Source organism: Nematolebias whitei, chromosome 11 (genome assembly GCF_014905685.2).
Source record: "Nematolebias whitei isolate Nwh7 chromosome 11, NemWhi1, whole genome shotgun sequence".
In the NCBI taxonomy this organism is placed as follows: Eukaryota; Metazoa; Chordata; class Actinopteri; order Cyprinodontiformes; family Rivulidae; genus Nematolebias; species Nematolebias whitei.
The window spans coordinates 25,545,967-25,564,132 of NC_056508.1; the positions used below are offsets into that span (position 1 = coordinate 25,545,967).

The 18,166-nt window shown below is 39.8% G+C and overlaps 1 protein-coding gene across 1 annotated transcript in view; it reads right to left on the reverse strand.

Moving 5' to 3' along the window:
• Window positions 1-18,166, reverse strand: part of LOC119416872 (glutamate receptor-interacting protein 2-like) — a 50,743-nt gene that overhangs the window by 19,895 nt on the left and 12,682 nt on the right. The window contains exons 6-14 of the mRNA XM_037684062.1: window positions 12,437-12,582; window positions 9,264-9,347; window positions 9,128-9,203; window positions 8,381-8,526; window positions 5,354-5,501; window positions 5,119-5,288; window positions 1,765-1,893; window positions 1,447-1,608; window positions 103-289 (exon numbers count right to left, since the gene is read on the reverse strand). Of these exons, the coding sequence (XP_037539990.1) occupies window positions 103-289; window positions 1,447-1,608; window positions 1,765-1,893; window positions 5,119-5,288; window positions 5,354-5,501; window positions 8,381-8,526; window positions 9,128-9,203; window positions 9,264-9,347; window positions 12,437-12,582 (1,248 nt within the window). The remainder of the gene's footprint in view (window positions 1-102; window positions 290-1,446; window positions 1,609-1,764; window positions 1,894-5,118; window positions 5,289-5,353; window positions 5,502-8,380; window positions 8,527-9,127; window positions 9,204-9,263; window positions 9,348-12,436; window positions 12,583-18,166) is intronic.

Here is an 18,166-nt window from a genome sequence, read left to right on the forward strand (position 1 = left end):
CCCCCCCCCCCCCCCCCCGATGTCCTGAATGATTATCATTGTGGTTCAAGGTGACTTCATTTAAAACACTCTGGTTCTGCTCAGGCTCGGTGTGTTTGTTACCTCTCAGCTGGGCTGTCTGGCTCAATGAAGCGGATGACTGGGGGAGCAGACAGCGTTTCTGTGGCGAAGACACCCCCCTGCAGCTGGATCCCAAACCCTGTGAGTGGATCGCCCCTTAGGATGACTTCACTTGTTTCCACATGAAAAACCTGCCCCCCTGGGCCGACAGAACTGGACGACAGGGATACTGAGGGAGAGGAAGGAAGGGAGGACACGTCACACAAAGATATCAGTGAAGTGGCAGAAAAATGGCGCAGGAAAGACACTTGTAGAAGAGGGTTTAAGAAAATGGTGAAGCAGTCCAAAACATGGAAACAGAACGAGTCACGTGATCATATTTACATCAGCTGTCAGGTCTTAACTCAGATTAAACCTTGAAGAAAACTCTGAACTACGACATACCAACAACAAATACAGGCATCTTAGATCGCTTAAACTAAAAGTCTGCATTTATACAAGTTTTTAAAAAGTACTTTTTGCAAACTATTAATCAAAAATAAAAAAATATATGCAATGTGTATTTTTTTCTTCTTTCAGCAGCTCCCTTCCTCAGGGAGGAATGTTCACAGCGAACTAACTCACACAAAGACTTGGCGATTGTTTTTATGCCGGATGTCCTTCCTGACACAACCACCGAGCTGCCACAGCCCTCTGTGTGGAGCAGAGAGCTGCTGTCTGCAGGGTGCCCAGAGGAGCAGATGTTGGGGGTTAAGGGCCTTGCTCAAGGACCCAGAGTGGGGCAAATGAGGGTGGAGAGAGGTGTGGGTGTTTCACCTTTCCCACCCACAATATGTATAGTAAATACATAATATATATATACAATCCTGAAATACAGGTATGTGCACAATGTAAACAAAGCTTTGGCTAAATCCACCAAAATGAATATGAAAGCCGAGTGACCTGCATTGGGCTGGTCATAGTACTGGTATGTGTAGGTAAACAAATATGGAGGAATCGGACAACGATAGAGTTGAGGGAGGATGTTTAGGAAGAAATTTAAGAGTGAATCTGCTGCTAAACACAAAAGAAGAAAGAACAAGATTAAATACTGGGGCTCACGCTGGTTGGTGGAACACCTTTCAAACGCAAATGTTTTTTGCAAAACTTCCAAGTTTACGGTTTTGTTCAGTAAATTTAGTCACTTCATCCATTTCTGTAAATAAACAAGCACAGCCATTCACCAGTTTTGCTTAGAAATGCTTAACTTACAGACACATTAACCATCTAAATGAGAAAAACAAAAAGTGCATTTAGTTTTCTAAATAATTTTTTGTTGACTTTTCTTGATTTTGCATTAAACGAGCTTCATTCAAGACACACGACGAAGAGAAGGATGTGTCATACATGAGCTTTTGTGGTCCTTCTTCCTGTTCCTCCTCTTGCCAGTGGAGCCACGAGGGCTGGTGGGAGCAGTGGGAGCTGTGGGGCAGGGCAGCGTGTTGCTTCCCTGGCTGCTGAAGCCTGATGTGGCTGTGGAGGAGGGGGAGAAGCCCCCACCCACCAGAGCTGAAAAGAGACATTATCCTCATGTAAAACGCAAACCTCATCAACATCTGTGCGGTCATCATGGAAACTGATTTAACTATTGTGCTGATGAAAAAAGGCTCCTGTTAAACAGTGTGGCCAGCAGCAGCAGCAGAGCTGTCACATGTGATAACTTACATTTGCAGAGGTCCTGCTGGCTGTGTGGGTGGCTCGGGCTGCTCCACGTCTTGCTGTAGCTGGCATGTGGGGGGTGGCAGTAGTTGCTGCTTTGGTCCCAGGGATGATGGTTGCTTTTCTGCACTTTAACTGCATCAGCAAGGAGGAAAACAGGTGAATTAAAGAAACAGCGCACTGTAGATTTAAAACCTGTTCAAAAAGCAAGAACTGTCACACTGTTATGCTCGTGTCTAAATTTGGACCACATCACACAGCACCTAGCAGGATCACTCAGGGATGCGTAATTGATATTTAACGTCCCGGGAACGGCACACTACATTAAATCCTGCGTTTGAATGTATTTTTGAAGCCTCAGAGAATCAATAAGGCGCACAGAGTTTTAGGGAAAACGGTGAAAAAGTTTAAATAAAATACAAACTGTTACATTTACTAGCAAGCCTCCAGAAAGCTGAGTGCAAACCAAATATCGTTTTGATCGTTTCATTCTTTAAAACAAGCCCAGAGGTGTAGAAACAGTGGGAGTGAGCTGCTGGATGGGATCAGGACGTCACACTGACTGCTTGGAGGGAGGAGGATTGTCCTTGATTGGGTGCAGCAGAGAGCCTGATGGCTGCTCATGCAGAGTTCCTGCCTCTGCATCTGACTGCTGCTCTTAATGTCTTTTATCTTGATTCTTTTGTTTGCTTTTCCAGATGTTAAATTAAAACCTACACATTTAAATCAGTTGTTTATGCTGAATGACATCATCGTTTATGTCCTAGATTTATTCAAGCCGCTTTCACAAAGCCATCGGAGAAGAACAGCTGACCCACTGCATGACACCCGCCTCAATAATTAACTCTCAGATTCATGCAGCTGTATCTGTCACTGAATGTTACATGTGACGGTAATCCTCACTGCCTCCTTTGGAAGGGTCTAATCGCTGAAAACTTGCTCCCACGGATGGAGGATTTTCTTGGAAAGATTGCTGACTAGTGGGGTGTTTGCCGTAAATGGAAAACCTGGTCAAATCCTACAAAATGTGATCAGGATACAAAATGCAGCACCTCTGGACCTTTTCAGAAAACCAGTTTGTGTTCAACTCAAACCAGTCGGAGAAGATCTGCCAGCTTATGCTGAGCTCACCTTGGGCACTGTGAGAAGTGACGCTTTCAGTCTCTGCTGGCAGAATGAAACATTACCTTCTAATCTGTGAGTGTCCGTATCAGTCGTATTAAATCCTCTGAGCAGATTAAACAAATTGCATCTTCTAATCATGCCTCAACAGAGAGGAGAGGAGCTGTGAGGATAGAGTCTTAACAAAATGACAGTGTGTCTCAGTTAAGTGCTGTTACTGAAAGAAAATTTACAGAAGACACGCATGCAATGTTGCCGATAAGCAATGTGCTGAAAATGTCAGTGATCAACAGGAACAGACTCACTACTTATTAGTAGTGGAAAGTTTATTTTATGTCTCTGTTACATCCAGAAATGCAAATTAAAAATCTTCAACACAGTGCAACAAAAGGTGTCATGAAAGCTGATGACGTAAACGGGCTATCTTGCTGCACACATTACAACACAATGACTGCACAAGAGCTCGAATGCTAACATTGTGACATTTTAAAAATGTAAAGAATTAGCAAGGAAGTCCTGAAAGGTTCAGACACTGAAATATTTTACCACTAATAATTCAATTTTCAAGTTCAAGTTCAAATTAAGTTTATTGTCATTCACATCACATGTGGTACATGAGGTGGAACGAAATTATGTACTCGGGGTCCCAGTTACACCCAAAAATAGCAACATCTAAAGTGTAAAAGGAAACAGTATATAGGGATCTAAGATGTACACTAAGATATACACTAAAAGATCTAAGGTGTACGCTAAACTAACTCAAAACAAACACTAAAAAATATGCTAAAAAATCTAAGATATATGCTAAACGAATGGTAAACAATACACTAAAAGATCTAAGGTAAACAAACGCTAAACGACCACTAAACAATACGCTTAAATATCTAAGATGTATGCTAAACACTAATAATGTAAAACGATACGGCATATCAACAGCAGCCCGAACATGAGTCTGTGGTGAACAGATGGGTATGAATGAATACAGCAGCATGTGATAATCAGCAGCATGTGATAATCAGCAGCACAGATAAGTCAAATATCAATAATTAAAGTGGCATTACAGTATTTATCTTGTTTGGGGATTCTTGAGTCTAACAGCCTCAGGGTAGAAGCTGTTCCTCAGTCTAGTGGTTCTGCACTTAATGCTCCTCAACCTTCTGCCTGAGGGGAGCGGGGCAAAAAGTGTGTGTGCTGGGTGAGTGGGGTCCTTCATGATGCAGGTGGCCCTCTTCCTGCATCTGGAGGTGTAGATGTCTGTGATGGTGGGGAGACTTTTGGTTTTACTCTGACTACTGCAGTTGGTCGCTTCTGTTTCTAAAAGTTGACAAAGTGGCGTTAAAGGAAGAGGCAATGAAACTCCATGTTAAACATGATTCTGTGCCAGCTTTTTGAAATGGACTAAACTTTAATGTGCAACTGCATAAAACAAACTAAAATCTGAAATTTGTGAATGCATTTCCCACAATCATCTGCTCTGCATTATGTTAAACTGTGTCTTGTTTCTTTCTGCTGATCCTTCCTTTTGTGTGCTTCTTCCTGTATCTTTTGTGCAGCCTCCCTGCTGCTGCTGACCAGAAGAATAAGTCTGCAAAATGTGGCAACAACATGATCCCTGACAGAGAAAACGGCTGTGTGGGTTTCTGTGTAGCTCGTTTGTATGCATAAGAGTGTGCGCCCAAAGCCAGCGGGATTGGGGCCATCGCTGTGCCACACACACAACAACACACCCGGCCTGATCTGGAGTGCACGAGAAAAGGCAGCTAATAAGAGGCAGCCAAGCTCTTTACAGCTGCGGGTAAAAAAAAACAAAAAAAAACACCAGATAAGGTGAGAACAGCATTTCTACAAACTACCGCATGGATGTCGCTTTTATGAGATAAGCAAGTCAACTGAGATTATTCTGCTGGAAATTCTTTGCTTGCGTTGCAGATTTAGCCTCTGTTTGTCCACCAGCAGTAGCAGGCAGAACTAACCATTTATTGGATCCAATATTTAATATTAAACAACATAACACATAAAACAAAGAACCTTAGGGTGGTGTTTCACTTTATAGCCTTCTTTTAATAATGTTTTGACATTTTATAGTCTAAGAAAATGACTAACCAGCAACAAGACTGTAAATAATCAGAAGCTGCAGGCGATGTTTATTCAGCCTCCGCTCTTCTTCTTCTTCACAGCTGATTTATTTCTCCCAAGAAGCAGAATCTCTGAAGGCCCTGTTCTGTCCCTGTGTCGTACCTGTGTCCTGCGGCCTGATGGGAAGTCTGCTCTGGCTGGCTGGAAGAATCTCAAGCTTAAGGATTTCCAAGGTGCTGGCTAGTAGCTGTGTGGCCTCCATCAGGGAGCAGTGCTCTGTGCTGGTCCCGTCGATGGACAGCAGGACGTCCCCTACATGCAGAGCGCCGCACCTGAGTGAGAACGTTGTGTTAAGAAATGCTCTAATGTGTAGTGACCGTTGAAGTGTTTGCAGCACCTCTCTGCTACGCTCGCAGGCTTGATCTTGTCGATAATAATCACTTGTTTGTTCCTGTATAATGTTGTTGCGAGGCTGATGCCCAGGCTGGTTGAGGGGCCTTTCAGTATCTCCACCAGCAGAGGGCCCGAGGCCTGCTGCACTGCCTCTGAAACACACAACGCACACACACACCACACACACACATTACAGAGACCTGCACCCTCCAGCTACAGATCTAACAGATAAAAATAAATATAAATATAAAAAAATCAGATCACTCATTTAGCTTTAAATTCGCTGCAGCTCTCACTTTTTGAGCTAACTGTCTCAAATAGGCTTTATTTTTCAACTTTTTGTTTATAGTAATGCAAACAAACTAATTGTCACATTTTAATAGTAAAAAGAATATCACAGTGAATGTGAGAAGGTAATTATGTATTTTAATGACATCAGAAGTCATGGTTTTTAAAAAGCTATGACTAAATGTGAAATCACATTTTTTACAAAATAATCAGCTTTTGCAGTCAAAAATAACAGAACAATTTTATTTTATTTATTTGCTAAAAAAAGAGAAGATGATTGAATAGAAGAATGGAAAACATATCAAATATAGTCTATTTTTACATGGTTAGTGCATATTCTATTAATCATAATGAAAAATGACATTAAAAACAAATCATTTGCTGTTTTCTGTCTTTTTGATGCAATTCTTAATGCGAGCCAAGTCAGAGACATTTTGTTATGACATTTACAAGATGTCAACGTTTTCGAGCAAGTACTGATCTGCTGCAGGATTAATAATAATAATAATTTAAAAAAAAACATTGCGCTGCTCAGAACTGAATAACGGGATTTCCACAAATGATTTTTAACACAATATTATGGAGATGGAGCCTACGTATAAGAGCAACGTGAACTATTTACAGATTATATTTTAATTACTGAATGATCTGGTTGGTTTGGGTTGAAGGCAGAAAGTCTGAATCCTAAACTTCCCACCCAGAGATGATGCGTGTTAACTTTCCTTACTGACCAGCCCTGGTTTGCACAGAGGGGGGCAAAGAGCGCAACTTTGAAAATTAGTCACCACAACCAACTCAAAGTTATAAGCAGGGTAGCCATACTGTGTTTGGTGGCTTATTTTCATACTTTATATAAAAAAAGACTTTTGCACGGTGCAGTTGAGTGCAGTTTTTAAACAAATAACAACAATATCTGTTTTAATATTAACCAAGTAAATTGAAATGGAAAGGCTTAGATTGCAGATGTGAAGTGTTAATTGTGCCCAAAGTAAACTTAGAGACAAATTATGTTGAAATTAAACACGTTTACAGTAAACAACATATTTTTAATCTGTTTGGAAAATCACTGAGGTTTGAAGGAACTGTGTTTTCATGGTTTCTTTTGTATTTTTCCAAAGAAAGCTCAACTTAAAATGCCTGTGACATGTTTCTCTTACAAATGCAAAAACTGGAAAGAAAAAAAAAAACACTGTAACATTTAAGAAATTTGGCACTATTGCATATTAGTAGAAAAACTTAAAAACATTTTTTTTATATAAAATTTAAAAAATAAACATTTTGTCACAAAATGGACATATTTATTTATTAACCTTTATTTAAGGTTAATAAATAAATATATGAATATTTCTGTGGAGAACTTTGCGAGGTCACTGTGCTCGTGGAAGTGACGCCAAAGAGAAACTCCCTGGTGTTTCTTTGAACAAACAGAAAACATGAAACCATAAAGCGAGAGGCCAAGTTGTTGTAAAAGCATCATTAATGTGGTGAAACATTGAATTGCTTGTGGTTGCAGCAATACTGCAATAAACTGCAACACAACTCTTTGAAGTTAGGCTTGGTCTACCGCAGGGCTGGTCCTTGGTCCTTTAATCTTACCTTTATTTATCATTCCACTAAATATTTTTTTGCTATGCCAATTCATTCAACCTTTATTTATACAGGTTAATCCCATTGAGCTGGGGACTCATTTACGAGAGAGACCTGAACTCTGAACAACCTGAAAGAACCTCAAAAGAGACCGGACACCTGAAATAAATCTAACTTAGAAATGTACCTCTAATGATCTAAGGTATGATCTCTCCCAATTCCTATTTGAAAATATAATTTAAAATGATAATATTCACAAAAAAATAACATTTAAGATTCAAATTATAAATTAAGTTATTAATTCAAGCATTAATATTGATATCTGTAATGATTTTGAAACTTTAACAAATATTTTTATTGAAAAGAAAATCTTTGCAGTTCAACTAGAAACAATGAGGACCTCCTGCTGGTGTTGGGGCCCTAAGCAGTGGTTTAGTTCTTGGCTGTGGCTAGGCAACTTTCCCTGAAATATCTCAAACTAAGGTACATCATAAATATATATATTATTATAAAATACATTATGTGTAATAAATTGATTTTTGTTTGTTTGTTTTATTTGTACTAAAGACCATCTCAATGAATGATGTCTAATGACCCACAATGGGATCCTGAACCCCAATTTTTGAACGTTATAAATTTGAGATGTTTTGACAAACTATTTTTTAATCAAGACATCTTGATGGATATTTTATCAATGGAGTACCCAGTTACCTTGAAACAATGTGTGAGATATCTGAGGTTTCTAAAGACCTTTACTGAACAAAATAATTAAAAATAACCTTTAAACCTACATAATAAAAGACAAAGGGTTGGTGCATTGTTCTGAACGGTTGCCATCTTGTCTTTTGATATATTTATCATCACAACATTTTCTCATGCCAACCACCTTTTATAATCCCATGTTCACTAATATCAGCATTCCAGCAGCAAAAAGTAAAATCCTTTTTGAATTGTGTTTTAAATGCCACGTTTCAGAGAGACAAAAAAAATGTGTTGCAGTATCGTATTTCTAACCTTTTCCTGCTTAATCTGCATCTCTTTCTTGTGCGTCTCGCCTGGTGGCGTCTCCATGCAGCCAAACAGCCACATTATTTACCCTCAAAGAACCGCTGCCCTGTGTGTGTGTGTGTGCATATGTGTGTGTGTGTGTGCTCACCCATGACAGAAACGTCATACCCAATCAGGAACAAAGCTTCCTGGCTGCTCTGCATCAGCATGGTCAAAGCGTCAGCGTGCCTCTCTCTGTTCAGAGGCATCCCGTCTATGCTCAGAACTCGGTCTCCGGCCTTCAGAGTGCCCTCTCTGGAAGAGAAAATGGTGAAAAGAATAAAACCTTACTTGAGCAGTGTGCTCAGAGAAGCGTTCAAGCACCAGTCAGAGTGAACGATTAAGCAGTGAGCGTTTTTCCTCCCAGCTGAGATGAAGGATAAACAGGATAAATGATGCTTTGATGCTGAATTATGTTTGCTTCAGTGTTTTACGGTGCTCTGGTTGTTGTTTTTTTTTTTTTTAGGGAAAGTGCACTGTTGTGCTGCTAGCCTCAGGATGAGCAGTGCCCTTTCTGCTTTGAAGATACTTTATGTGTCACAGCCACAATTTCATGCAGTGCCCGAGTAACAAACACAGCAATGTCCACGTAGATTTACAGGAGGGGTGAAGTCAGTGAGACGCAATGATGCTCAAAGTCTAATCTCACATGGATTACAGAGTTATGTTTTAATTGTGTGCAAAAATCAGGCAATTTGTAAAATGCAACGAATTGGCTGCAAATGTTCATGCACACAATCAGAAAACAAGCATATTAATGGATAATGTGTAATACATTAAAAAGCAAATAAATCAGATAAACAGTTCAGTTGGAATTGCAGAATATTCTCAAAAGGATTTATGTTGACATCCTGACCTGTCAGCAGGACCACCGGGCCTGACGCTAGTGACCAGCAGAGGGCGAGACCTGCGCCAGTCTTCATGGAAACCTCCTTAAAGAGAAAAATAATTAACTTTTTCATTTAGAGATGGGAAACATTAATGTCTCCTACCTCTGATGACGAAGCCGAAACTGTTTCCTTCCTTATGTAAAAGCACCTCTATGGTTTTGGTTACGACTCCTGACGGGTTCTGGACTACAAGATAAAGAGAAAAATATTAGATTAAGTGTTGACAAATTTTTGACCTTTTTTTTAAATTATTATTTTAGTTTATTTCAGAGTTTATCTGAGAGGAGCTGGATTTTAAAAATGAACAAAAATACATTGTGATCTATAGAGAAAATGATTTCCTGCGAAAATTAAGTGTCAATGCTTATTGCAGAAGAACTTGCTGAAAAAAACATTGAAATTAGCTAAAAACATGATGAAATTTTGCTGAAATGAAAGAACAAGCCTAAATTAGCTGAAGAAAGCGGGGGAAAATAGCTGAATTAGGTTTAAATAAGCAGAAATTAGCACTAAATTAGGAAATCATCAAAAAAAAGCTGAAATTAGCAAAAACATCTGAAATGTAGCTGAAAAGGCAGAAAGAAGCTTAACCTACCAGAAGAAAGTGGAAAGAGCTGAAATGAACTCAAATAATGTGGATTTAACTGAAAAGCTGAAATTTGCATAAAACAGCTAAATAGCTGAAATAGCAGAAAAAATCTGAAATGAGCATAACAAGCTGAAATTAACAGAAATACATTAATTAGGCTGAAAGTAGCAGAAATGACCAAGAAAATTTCAAGTGATCTGAAAACAGCTGACATTAGCTAAAAATTTTCTAAAAAGTAGCTGAAAAGCTAAAACAAGCATAAGAAAGCAGAAAGAACATGTTTGCACAGTTAGGCTAAAAGAAGCATAAATGAGCACAAATAGTAGAAATTATCTGAATACAGCTGAAAAGTAGATAAAAAAGCAGAAAGCAGCTGAAATTAAAGAAGAAACTGGACAGAGCACATTTTTGCTGAATTAGGCTGAAAAAAGTTGAAATTATCATAAAACAGCTAAATAGTAGTGGAAATAGTAGAAAAAGCTTAAATTTGCAGAAAGAAGTTTAAAGAAGCACTAACATGTTGTAGTTAGCAGAAAGAATCTGAAAGGAGCATAAAACAGCTGAAAAAGCAGCTGAAATTAGCTGAAAATAGCTGAAAAAACATTAAATTTTCACAAGGAAGCTGAAAGAAGCTGAACCTGAACAAAATGTGAAAGAAGCCGAAAAAGGTTGAAAACACATGTAAAGATTTGAAGGATGTAAAATGAGCTCAGTTCATTTTCTATGAGAAAAAAATTGGCAGAAAAGGCTAAATAATTCACAAAGCTAAAGCTGCACCAATACCAAAAGTCATAGCAGGACTGTGCTGAAAGAGCTGAACGTTTTGATTTACAATTTGTTGAAACAGCTCGGAAACTACAGGATGAGAAAAGTGCAGAAAAATGTACGGAAGAAAACTGGATCACTGGTTCACAAACATTCACACAACAAGTGATTTATGATGATTAACAGCCTTAGTAAAGATCGATGTCAACCAACATTTACTCATGCCTTGATAGCTTAAACCCAGAGTGATATTCTTGTTGAAGAACTTCAGATGAACGTGCTAATTTGGTCACGTTTTACTCCAGAGGTTTCAAGAGAACCGATGATTCTTTGTTTTAGCACATGTCAGCAGAGCCTAAGCACGGTACAAACTGAGTCTAATTAACACGTGCGCAACCTTTTGGTTATTTCCTGACAAAAGGATCTGAAAACACAGAGAACGCAGACTTGAAGAAACCAGCGTGTAAAAAAGAAAGGCTGGGCCTTTAACCTCTTCAGAGTGACCTGCTTTGTTTGGAAGTCAAGACCTGAAGCCGATAATCTTGTTTTTGGATTGAGTGTGCGTCTCAAGAACTACATCCTGCTGCCATTGTAAACTTTCAAGTTTGAGTGTTCCATATTTAAAATTTCCACACGTATACATTGTGTCTATGTACGACATTAACAACCAAATTTAATACAAATAATTGCTCCAAATGCAAATAAATGCTCAAGTATGCATATGTGTATATATGTTTTCAACTTACCTGCTCAAAAAACACATTTTCTCCTGTGATGTAAAAAACATTGTATCAGTCCTTCTTTTAGTATTGTGGCATCTTTAAACCAAACAGTTAGGAGGGAAAACAGGATGTCAGATTGTTAAATATATACAATTTTCTCATTCTAATGATGATGCTGTCATATGGTGCTGTTTTTAAGACATCTAATTTAAAAACTGTTAATTATTAAGCGTATTTCTGCATTATTATCTGATGTGGAATTTGAACCAGGACCACAAACGTAAGAATTTAATTGACTAGTTTAGTGCCTAGACATTACTAGTAAATAAAAGCTATGATGTCTGACCAAACCAAAGTGAAAACTGAGTAAAATCAAACTCGAGCAATAAATAAATAAAAACAAGGAAAGGAAAAAGTATGTTCTAAACTTGGTCCTAACCAAACTTTCATTCTTCTCTCCACCCACTCCAGAATGAGTCATCTGTCATTTAACACGTATTTTATTTTACTGAAGTATTAAGATTCTGAGCCTTTATTTCCTTTAACAGATAATTTAATTATTTGCGTTTATTCTGCATGTAAAAAAAAAAAACATATTTTTATGTAGCTTTGCAAAATGTCTTTGCCTAAAAAGGTGAAATGAGGAAGAAGCTTCCCGGAAATGTGTTTTATTAGATCAAGTGAAATCTAGAAGCTTGCTCATTCATCTTTTTGTCTGCAGACTGAACAACTTGATTTTATGTTATTACATCATACAAGTGTCCAAGTTGTGTTCAAATTAGACGTTGGAGGAAAGAGTGTAGATCCTTTTAGCTGTTTTTTTTTTTTCTGCTGCTGCTGCCACCAAGAGAGCCGGTGCTTCAGAGCAATGCCTGACAGCACGTTTCCTTGAACTTAATGATAACACCCTGTTGTGACAGCTTTCACTCATGTTTCCTTAAGTGCACGGAGGTTTTCTGTGTGGTTTTATGCATGTGTCTTGCAGGGTGAATGTAAACACATGACAACATTTGATATCATTTGATTTTTGTAGTTCAGATGATTTATTCCCTCATAGTTAATGTTTACACAATATATATATATATATATATATGGCTTCTTTCTTGTCATAGAAACATCTAGATCAGCCTTAAAATAGTAAAACAAAATGCCTTTGCCATAAAGCGTCCAGAGCATTTTCATGTCGTGGCATCACTTACCGAATGAAGGCAGCTCGTACTCCACTTCTAACACGACGCGCTCCCCGATGTTCTTCAGCAGGCTAATGATCTCATCATGCCGGAGCTTTGACAGGTTGATGCCATTTACTGACTTGATGTAGTCTCCCACATTCAGCTGGTCACTCCTGCACGATTCATGTGGACAGAAACCAAAACCAGTGATGGTCCGTTCAAGTCAAGTCAAGTCCGATTTATTTATATTGCACGTGTAAAACAGAAACTGTTACCAAAGTGCTTAACAAAAAGATCACAACATCAAATAAAAAGTAACAAGATGTAATTAAAGTATATGGATTAAAAATATAAAAACACAAGACATCGTTAGAAACAATGAAACACTGAATCAGATCACCTTGTGTCAACTGTCATGGAATAATAACAAAAAAAGCATGAACTCAGTCAGAAAGAACGAAATAATAAATCAGATCATTTGACCGTGTGTTAAATAGGAATACAACAAAAAGCATAAACACAATCAGAATCAATGAAAAACTAAATCTAAATCAGATCACACCGTGTTAAATGTCAATGAGTCCAGATGAGTTTTCAGGAGAGTTCTAAAAGCAGAGACTGAAGCGGCCTGTCTAATGTTGGTGATTGTTCCAGAGCTTAGGGCCCACGACTGAAAAGACTCGATCTCCTCTGAGCTTCAATCTGGTTTTTGGTACCACCAAAAGCAGATGGTCTGATGATCTCAAAGCCCGAGAAGGAGCATAAGGATGGAGAAGGTCGGAGAGGTATGAAGGTGCAAGGCCGTTAACGCACTTAAATGTCAGCAGGAGAATTTTAAAATCAATTCTGACACACACAGGGAGCCAGTGAAGAGAGGACAGAACCAGTGAAATGTGCTCAAACCTGCGCGTTCCTGTTAGTGGACGAGCTGGAGACGTGAGAAGGAGACCTGACTGACCCCAGCATAAAGTGAGTTACAGTAGTCCAGCCGGGTTGTAATGAATGCGTGGACTCATTTTTCAACTTTGGATCTGGTCAACATGGACAAGCTTAACTATCTGCCTTAGATGAAAGAAACTTTTTTGAAGAACAGAGTTGATCTGTTTAATAAACTTCAAGTCCGAGTCTAAAACTATCCCCAGGTTGGTAACAGACTGTTTTAGTTAAGGCTGAAGGGAGTCCAGGTTTACAGGATCAGAGGACTTCATTCTTCTGATCATTAAAACTCAAGCAGTTTGTAGCCATCCAAGTCTTGATGTCATTAAGACACTTAGCAAAGGGCGACTGGAGCAGGAACTCCATTCAAAACATTCACGTACTACTGCACGCAGAAAGCTACCTCACATCACTGAGGTCTCTGAAAACTTTAAGTCCATACCAGACGCTTCAGTTATTGTTCTGCACATTTTTTTAATATCCTCCCTCTGTGTGTAAGAGGCAGAAATTTAATCTGACATATTGATGGATAAGACGCTAACCAAAAAAAAACCTCATAACAAAGCTCTCATGTTAGTGCTCAATTATGTGATGTGGATGACTACCATCTACTACCACACCAACTGTAGCTCAGCATCTGTAAACCTGACTGCGTTATAGCCAGTGTTGCGTTAGCTAATGTCAGTTAGCTGTGGCTGCCATCTTGAATAAGGTTGTGCAAAGTGTTGTTATCAAATTATGCAATGGGGATTACTCTCAGCTACTACAACATCAGATTTTAGCTAAAAATCTGTCAAATCGACTTATCGGATTTTGCTATGATTGAATAGCTGTGGCAGCCGTCTTAAATAGGGTTGACTCTAAAAGTTAATAAGTTGAAGAAGTACATCCATTTACATTATCGCCTGAATTTCGCCTATTAGCGGTCGACAATAGTAATCATAGCTGGTATATTCAATTTGTGGTAAGCCAGTAAAGATGATCTAATTTTATGTCCCTCCTGCAGTAAGTGGACAAACATGCAGGAGCGTTGGTAAAAAAAAAAAAAAAAAAAGCAGCACAGTTTGGAGTGAGATGGCAGAAAGTCTCTTCTCTGACACTGACTGGGATGACTGGATGGTGTCTCACATCTGACATTCTAAGTCAACGCTCCGCTCAGTCGAGAGCTAATTAATCACATGCATGTTCTGCTCATCTTGGTCTTCTCACCTTTAGGCTGCTGCCAATCAGAGGCGTCAGCAGCAGACAGAGCTGAACACCATGACGGTCCAGTCTCACCCCACTCTGCCAGCCACTCTCCTGCCTGCCTGCCTCCGCCCATTAAAGTACCAGTATGCCCACACAAGTCTTAGATCAGCTGTGTGAAGACAATCTGTGTTGGTTTTCTGAAATAAGGGGTGCACTAAAGAATTAAACAAGTCAGCTGTCTTTTGTGGTGGTGTATTAAAAAGGGAAGAAAAGGGACAAGAACAAATAAAGAAATAAAGAGAAAGTTAAAATTCTAGCATGGTCGGTCCAGTTCAACAGCGGTCAGCTGAAGTTATGACCCTGATTAATACAAACATGGAGCGTATATTTAACAAGGTTTGTTTGATTAGGCATCAACAAAGCCAAATAAAGAATCTGCACAATGCTGTAACTAAAATTAAATATACCTAACTCTCAGCATACATGCTTAGATTCACAAATATGACGTGTGCTTTTGATGACACAGTATATTATTTAATAAATGCGCACCAAACCATAAATTATTATTGGAATAGGGAACATAAAACAGTAATACTCTACAGCTGCTTAGAGGAATTAGCTCCGTGTCTGTCTTTAAATCTGTTTAGAATTGAAGCAGAACGGCACATTTAGCTGAGACGCTTGCAGAGGTTTGTGTGGTGCTGCAGTGGCTCAGTGGTCCAGTGGTTAGTGCCATGTTCTTGAAATCTTGAGGTTGCAGGTTCAAGCTCAAGTTGTGTCAGGAAGAGCAAGCAGCCGAAAACAATTGCAAAATCGTTCATATGAGTTCATTCGCTGCGGAGACCCCTGCAGAAGTGTTGGGGAGCAGCTGAAAGAGAAAAACTTGCAGAGGTTTGTGTCGTTCTAAGGTTGGAGTGTGTTTCACTGCAGTCCTGTTACCTAACCATGATGCTCTTGAGTCTTGTTTTTTGTGTGTTGGTCAAATCTAGCTTAATCAAAAAGTTTACAAATCTTCTGCAAGCTCAAAAACTACTTTAAGTAAACTTTCAGAAAGTAATCACTAAATGTGGAGCCATAAACAACATCGAGCGCTAACGTCTGTTGTTCAAGATCTCACAGTACTGCATGAGATCACTTGTTATGTAAAAGGTTTGACCACAACAGCAACTACTCTTTCCGTCTAATCCTAAAATGATCCTAATTTAAACTCTGGCCTGAAAGGCATCACACAATGTGTATTCCTAACAGTAATGCTGGTCTTTCATATATAATCGTTTCCACTAGTTTTGTTTTCCCAAAAATAATAAAGTTACAATTTTACTTTTTTAATTAGGAAAACTTTGTTGTGACTTTTCTTGTAAATTACTGTGTCGGAGCTGAAAATGGGAAAAAAAAAGTTAAATGTTAGGAGAAATGTTGAATAAATCAGATTTTTGGCCAATTCTGTCCACGTCACATGTCAGCGTGACCTCAGCGTGACCTCAGCGTGACCTCAGCATGACCTTAGCCGAAGTAAGGAGTACTTTCAGGAGGATTAATCCTCACAAAGCAACTGGTCCAGACAACATCCCCGGGAATGTGCTAAAAGAATGTGCCGATCAGCTCTGAAAGGTGCTGGCTGACATCTTTAACTCCTCCCTCACCCTGGCAACAGTTCCCACCTGCCTGAAGACTGCCACCATCATTCCAGTTCCAAAGAGCTCTACAGTGACTGGTCTGAATGACTTTTGGCTAGTGGCCCTCACCCCGATGGTCACTAAATGCTTTGAAAAACTGGTCATGACCCACATCTAAACAACCATCAACATCAACGAGGACCCTCATCAGTATGCATACTGCGAGAACCGATCAACACAGGACACCATCTCCTCTGTGGTCCACACTTCTCTCACCCACCTGGAGCAGAAGGACTCCTATGTCCGTATGCTCTTTGTGGACTTCACATCTGCCTTCAACACCATGATCCCCCAAACCCTGATGGACAAACTATTCACACTAGGACTAAGCTCCTCCATTTGCAACTTGGTCCTGGACTTCTTAACAAACAGACCTCAGTCTGTGAGGATCCACAACTTCTCCTCCTCCACCATAACCCTCAGCACTGGCTCTCCTCAGGGATGTGTGTTGAGCCCACTCCTGTACACTTTGCTAATGTATGATTGTGCAGCTACCCATCCAGGCTGTCATATTGTAAAGTTTGCAGATGATACAGTGGTGGTGGGATGCATCACAAACAACAGAGTCCTACTATAGGCAGGAGAGAGCTGGTGCAGGAAGAACAACCTTCACATCAATGTGAAGAAGATGAAGGAGATGGTCATGGACTTCAGACGGAACAAATCCCCCCCCGGAAGTGATCTCCAGCTACAAGTACTTGGGTGTTCAGCTGAACAACAACCTCAGCTGGAGCAACAACACTTCCAACCTGATCAAGAAAGCTCATTAGAGACGCTACTTCCTCAGGCGGCTGAGATGAGCTGGTCTGGGAAGCTCAGTCCTCACCTCCTTCTACAGGTGTGCAGTGGAGAGCATCCTGTGCTCCAGCATCAACGTGTGGCATGAAGGCTGCGCAGCTGCAGAAAGAAAAGCTTTGCAGAGAGTGGTGAAGGCTGCACAGAAGTCTGTTGGAGTCAGTCTCCCCGCCGTCACAGACATTTACACCTCTAGATGCAGGAAGAGATACACCTGCATCATGAAGGACCCCACTCACCCAGCACACACACTTTTTGCCCCGCTCCCCTCAGGAAGGAGGTTAAGGAACATTAAGTGTAGAACCACTAGACTGAGGAACAACTTCTACCCTGCAGCTATTAGACTCATGAATCTCTAACTAGAATAATCACTGTGAAAAAAAAAAAATCACTGTAATGCCACTTGATTGTATGTGCTGCTGATTATCCATGTTGCTGATATTATGCTGCTGATTTAGTTCACGTTGCTGTGTTCATTCGTACTCTTCTGCTCTCACAGACTCATGTTAATGCTGCTGCTCGGCGTATTGTTTTTGTACTATTAGTGCTTAGTGTATTCTTAGTTTAGCGTATTTCTTAGTTCATATCTTAGATCTTACTACTGTTTTTCTTTACAGTTTATACTTTAGTTGGATGTAACTGGGACCTTGTGTACACAATTTTGTTCCACCACATGTACCACATGTGGTGTGAATGACAAATAAAGAAACTTTGACTTGGACTTGGCATGTAATGCAAATTTAGGATGATAATACCTAACAAGGGCAACACGGTGGTGCAACTGGTAGATCTGCTGCCTCTCAGGGAGCAGGTTACCTGGTTCAAATTCTGGTCCAGGGGCCTTTCTGAGTGGAATTTGCATGTTCTCTCCGTGCAAGCATGGCTTTTCTCTGGGTACTCCAGTTTCCTCCCACAGACCAAAAACGTGTATGTTAGACTGATTGGTAACTCTAAATTGTCCCTAGGTGTGAGAGAGAGAGTGAATGGTTGTTTGTCTTGTTTGTCTCTATGTGTCCCTGTGATGGACTGGAGACCTGTCCAGGTCTCTGCCTCAGTGACTACTGGGTGTGGGCATCATTGACCCCTGTGACCCAAAAGGAAGAAGTGGGCAAAAGATATTGGATGGATGGATGGATGGATGGATGGATGGATGGATGGATGG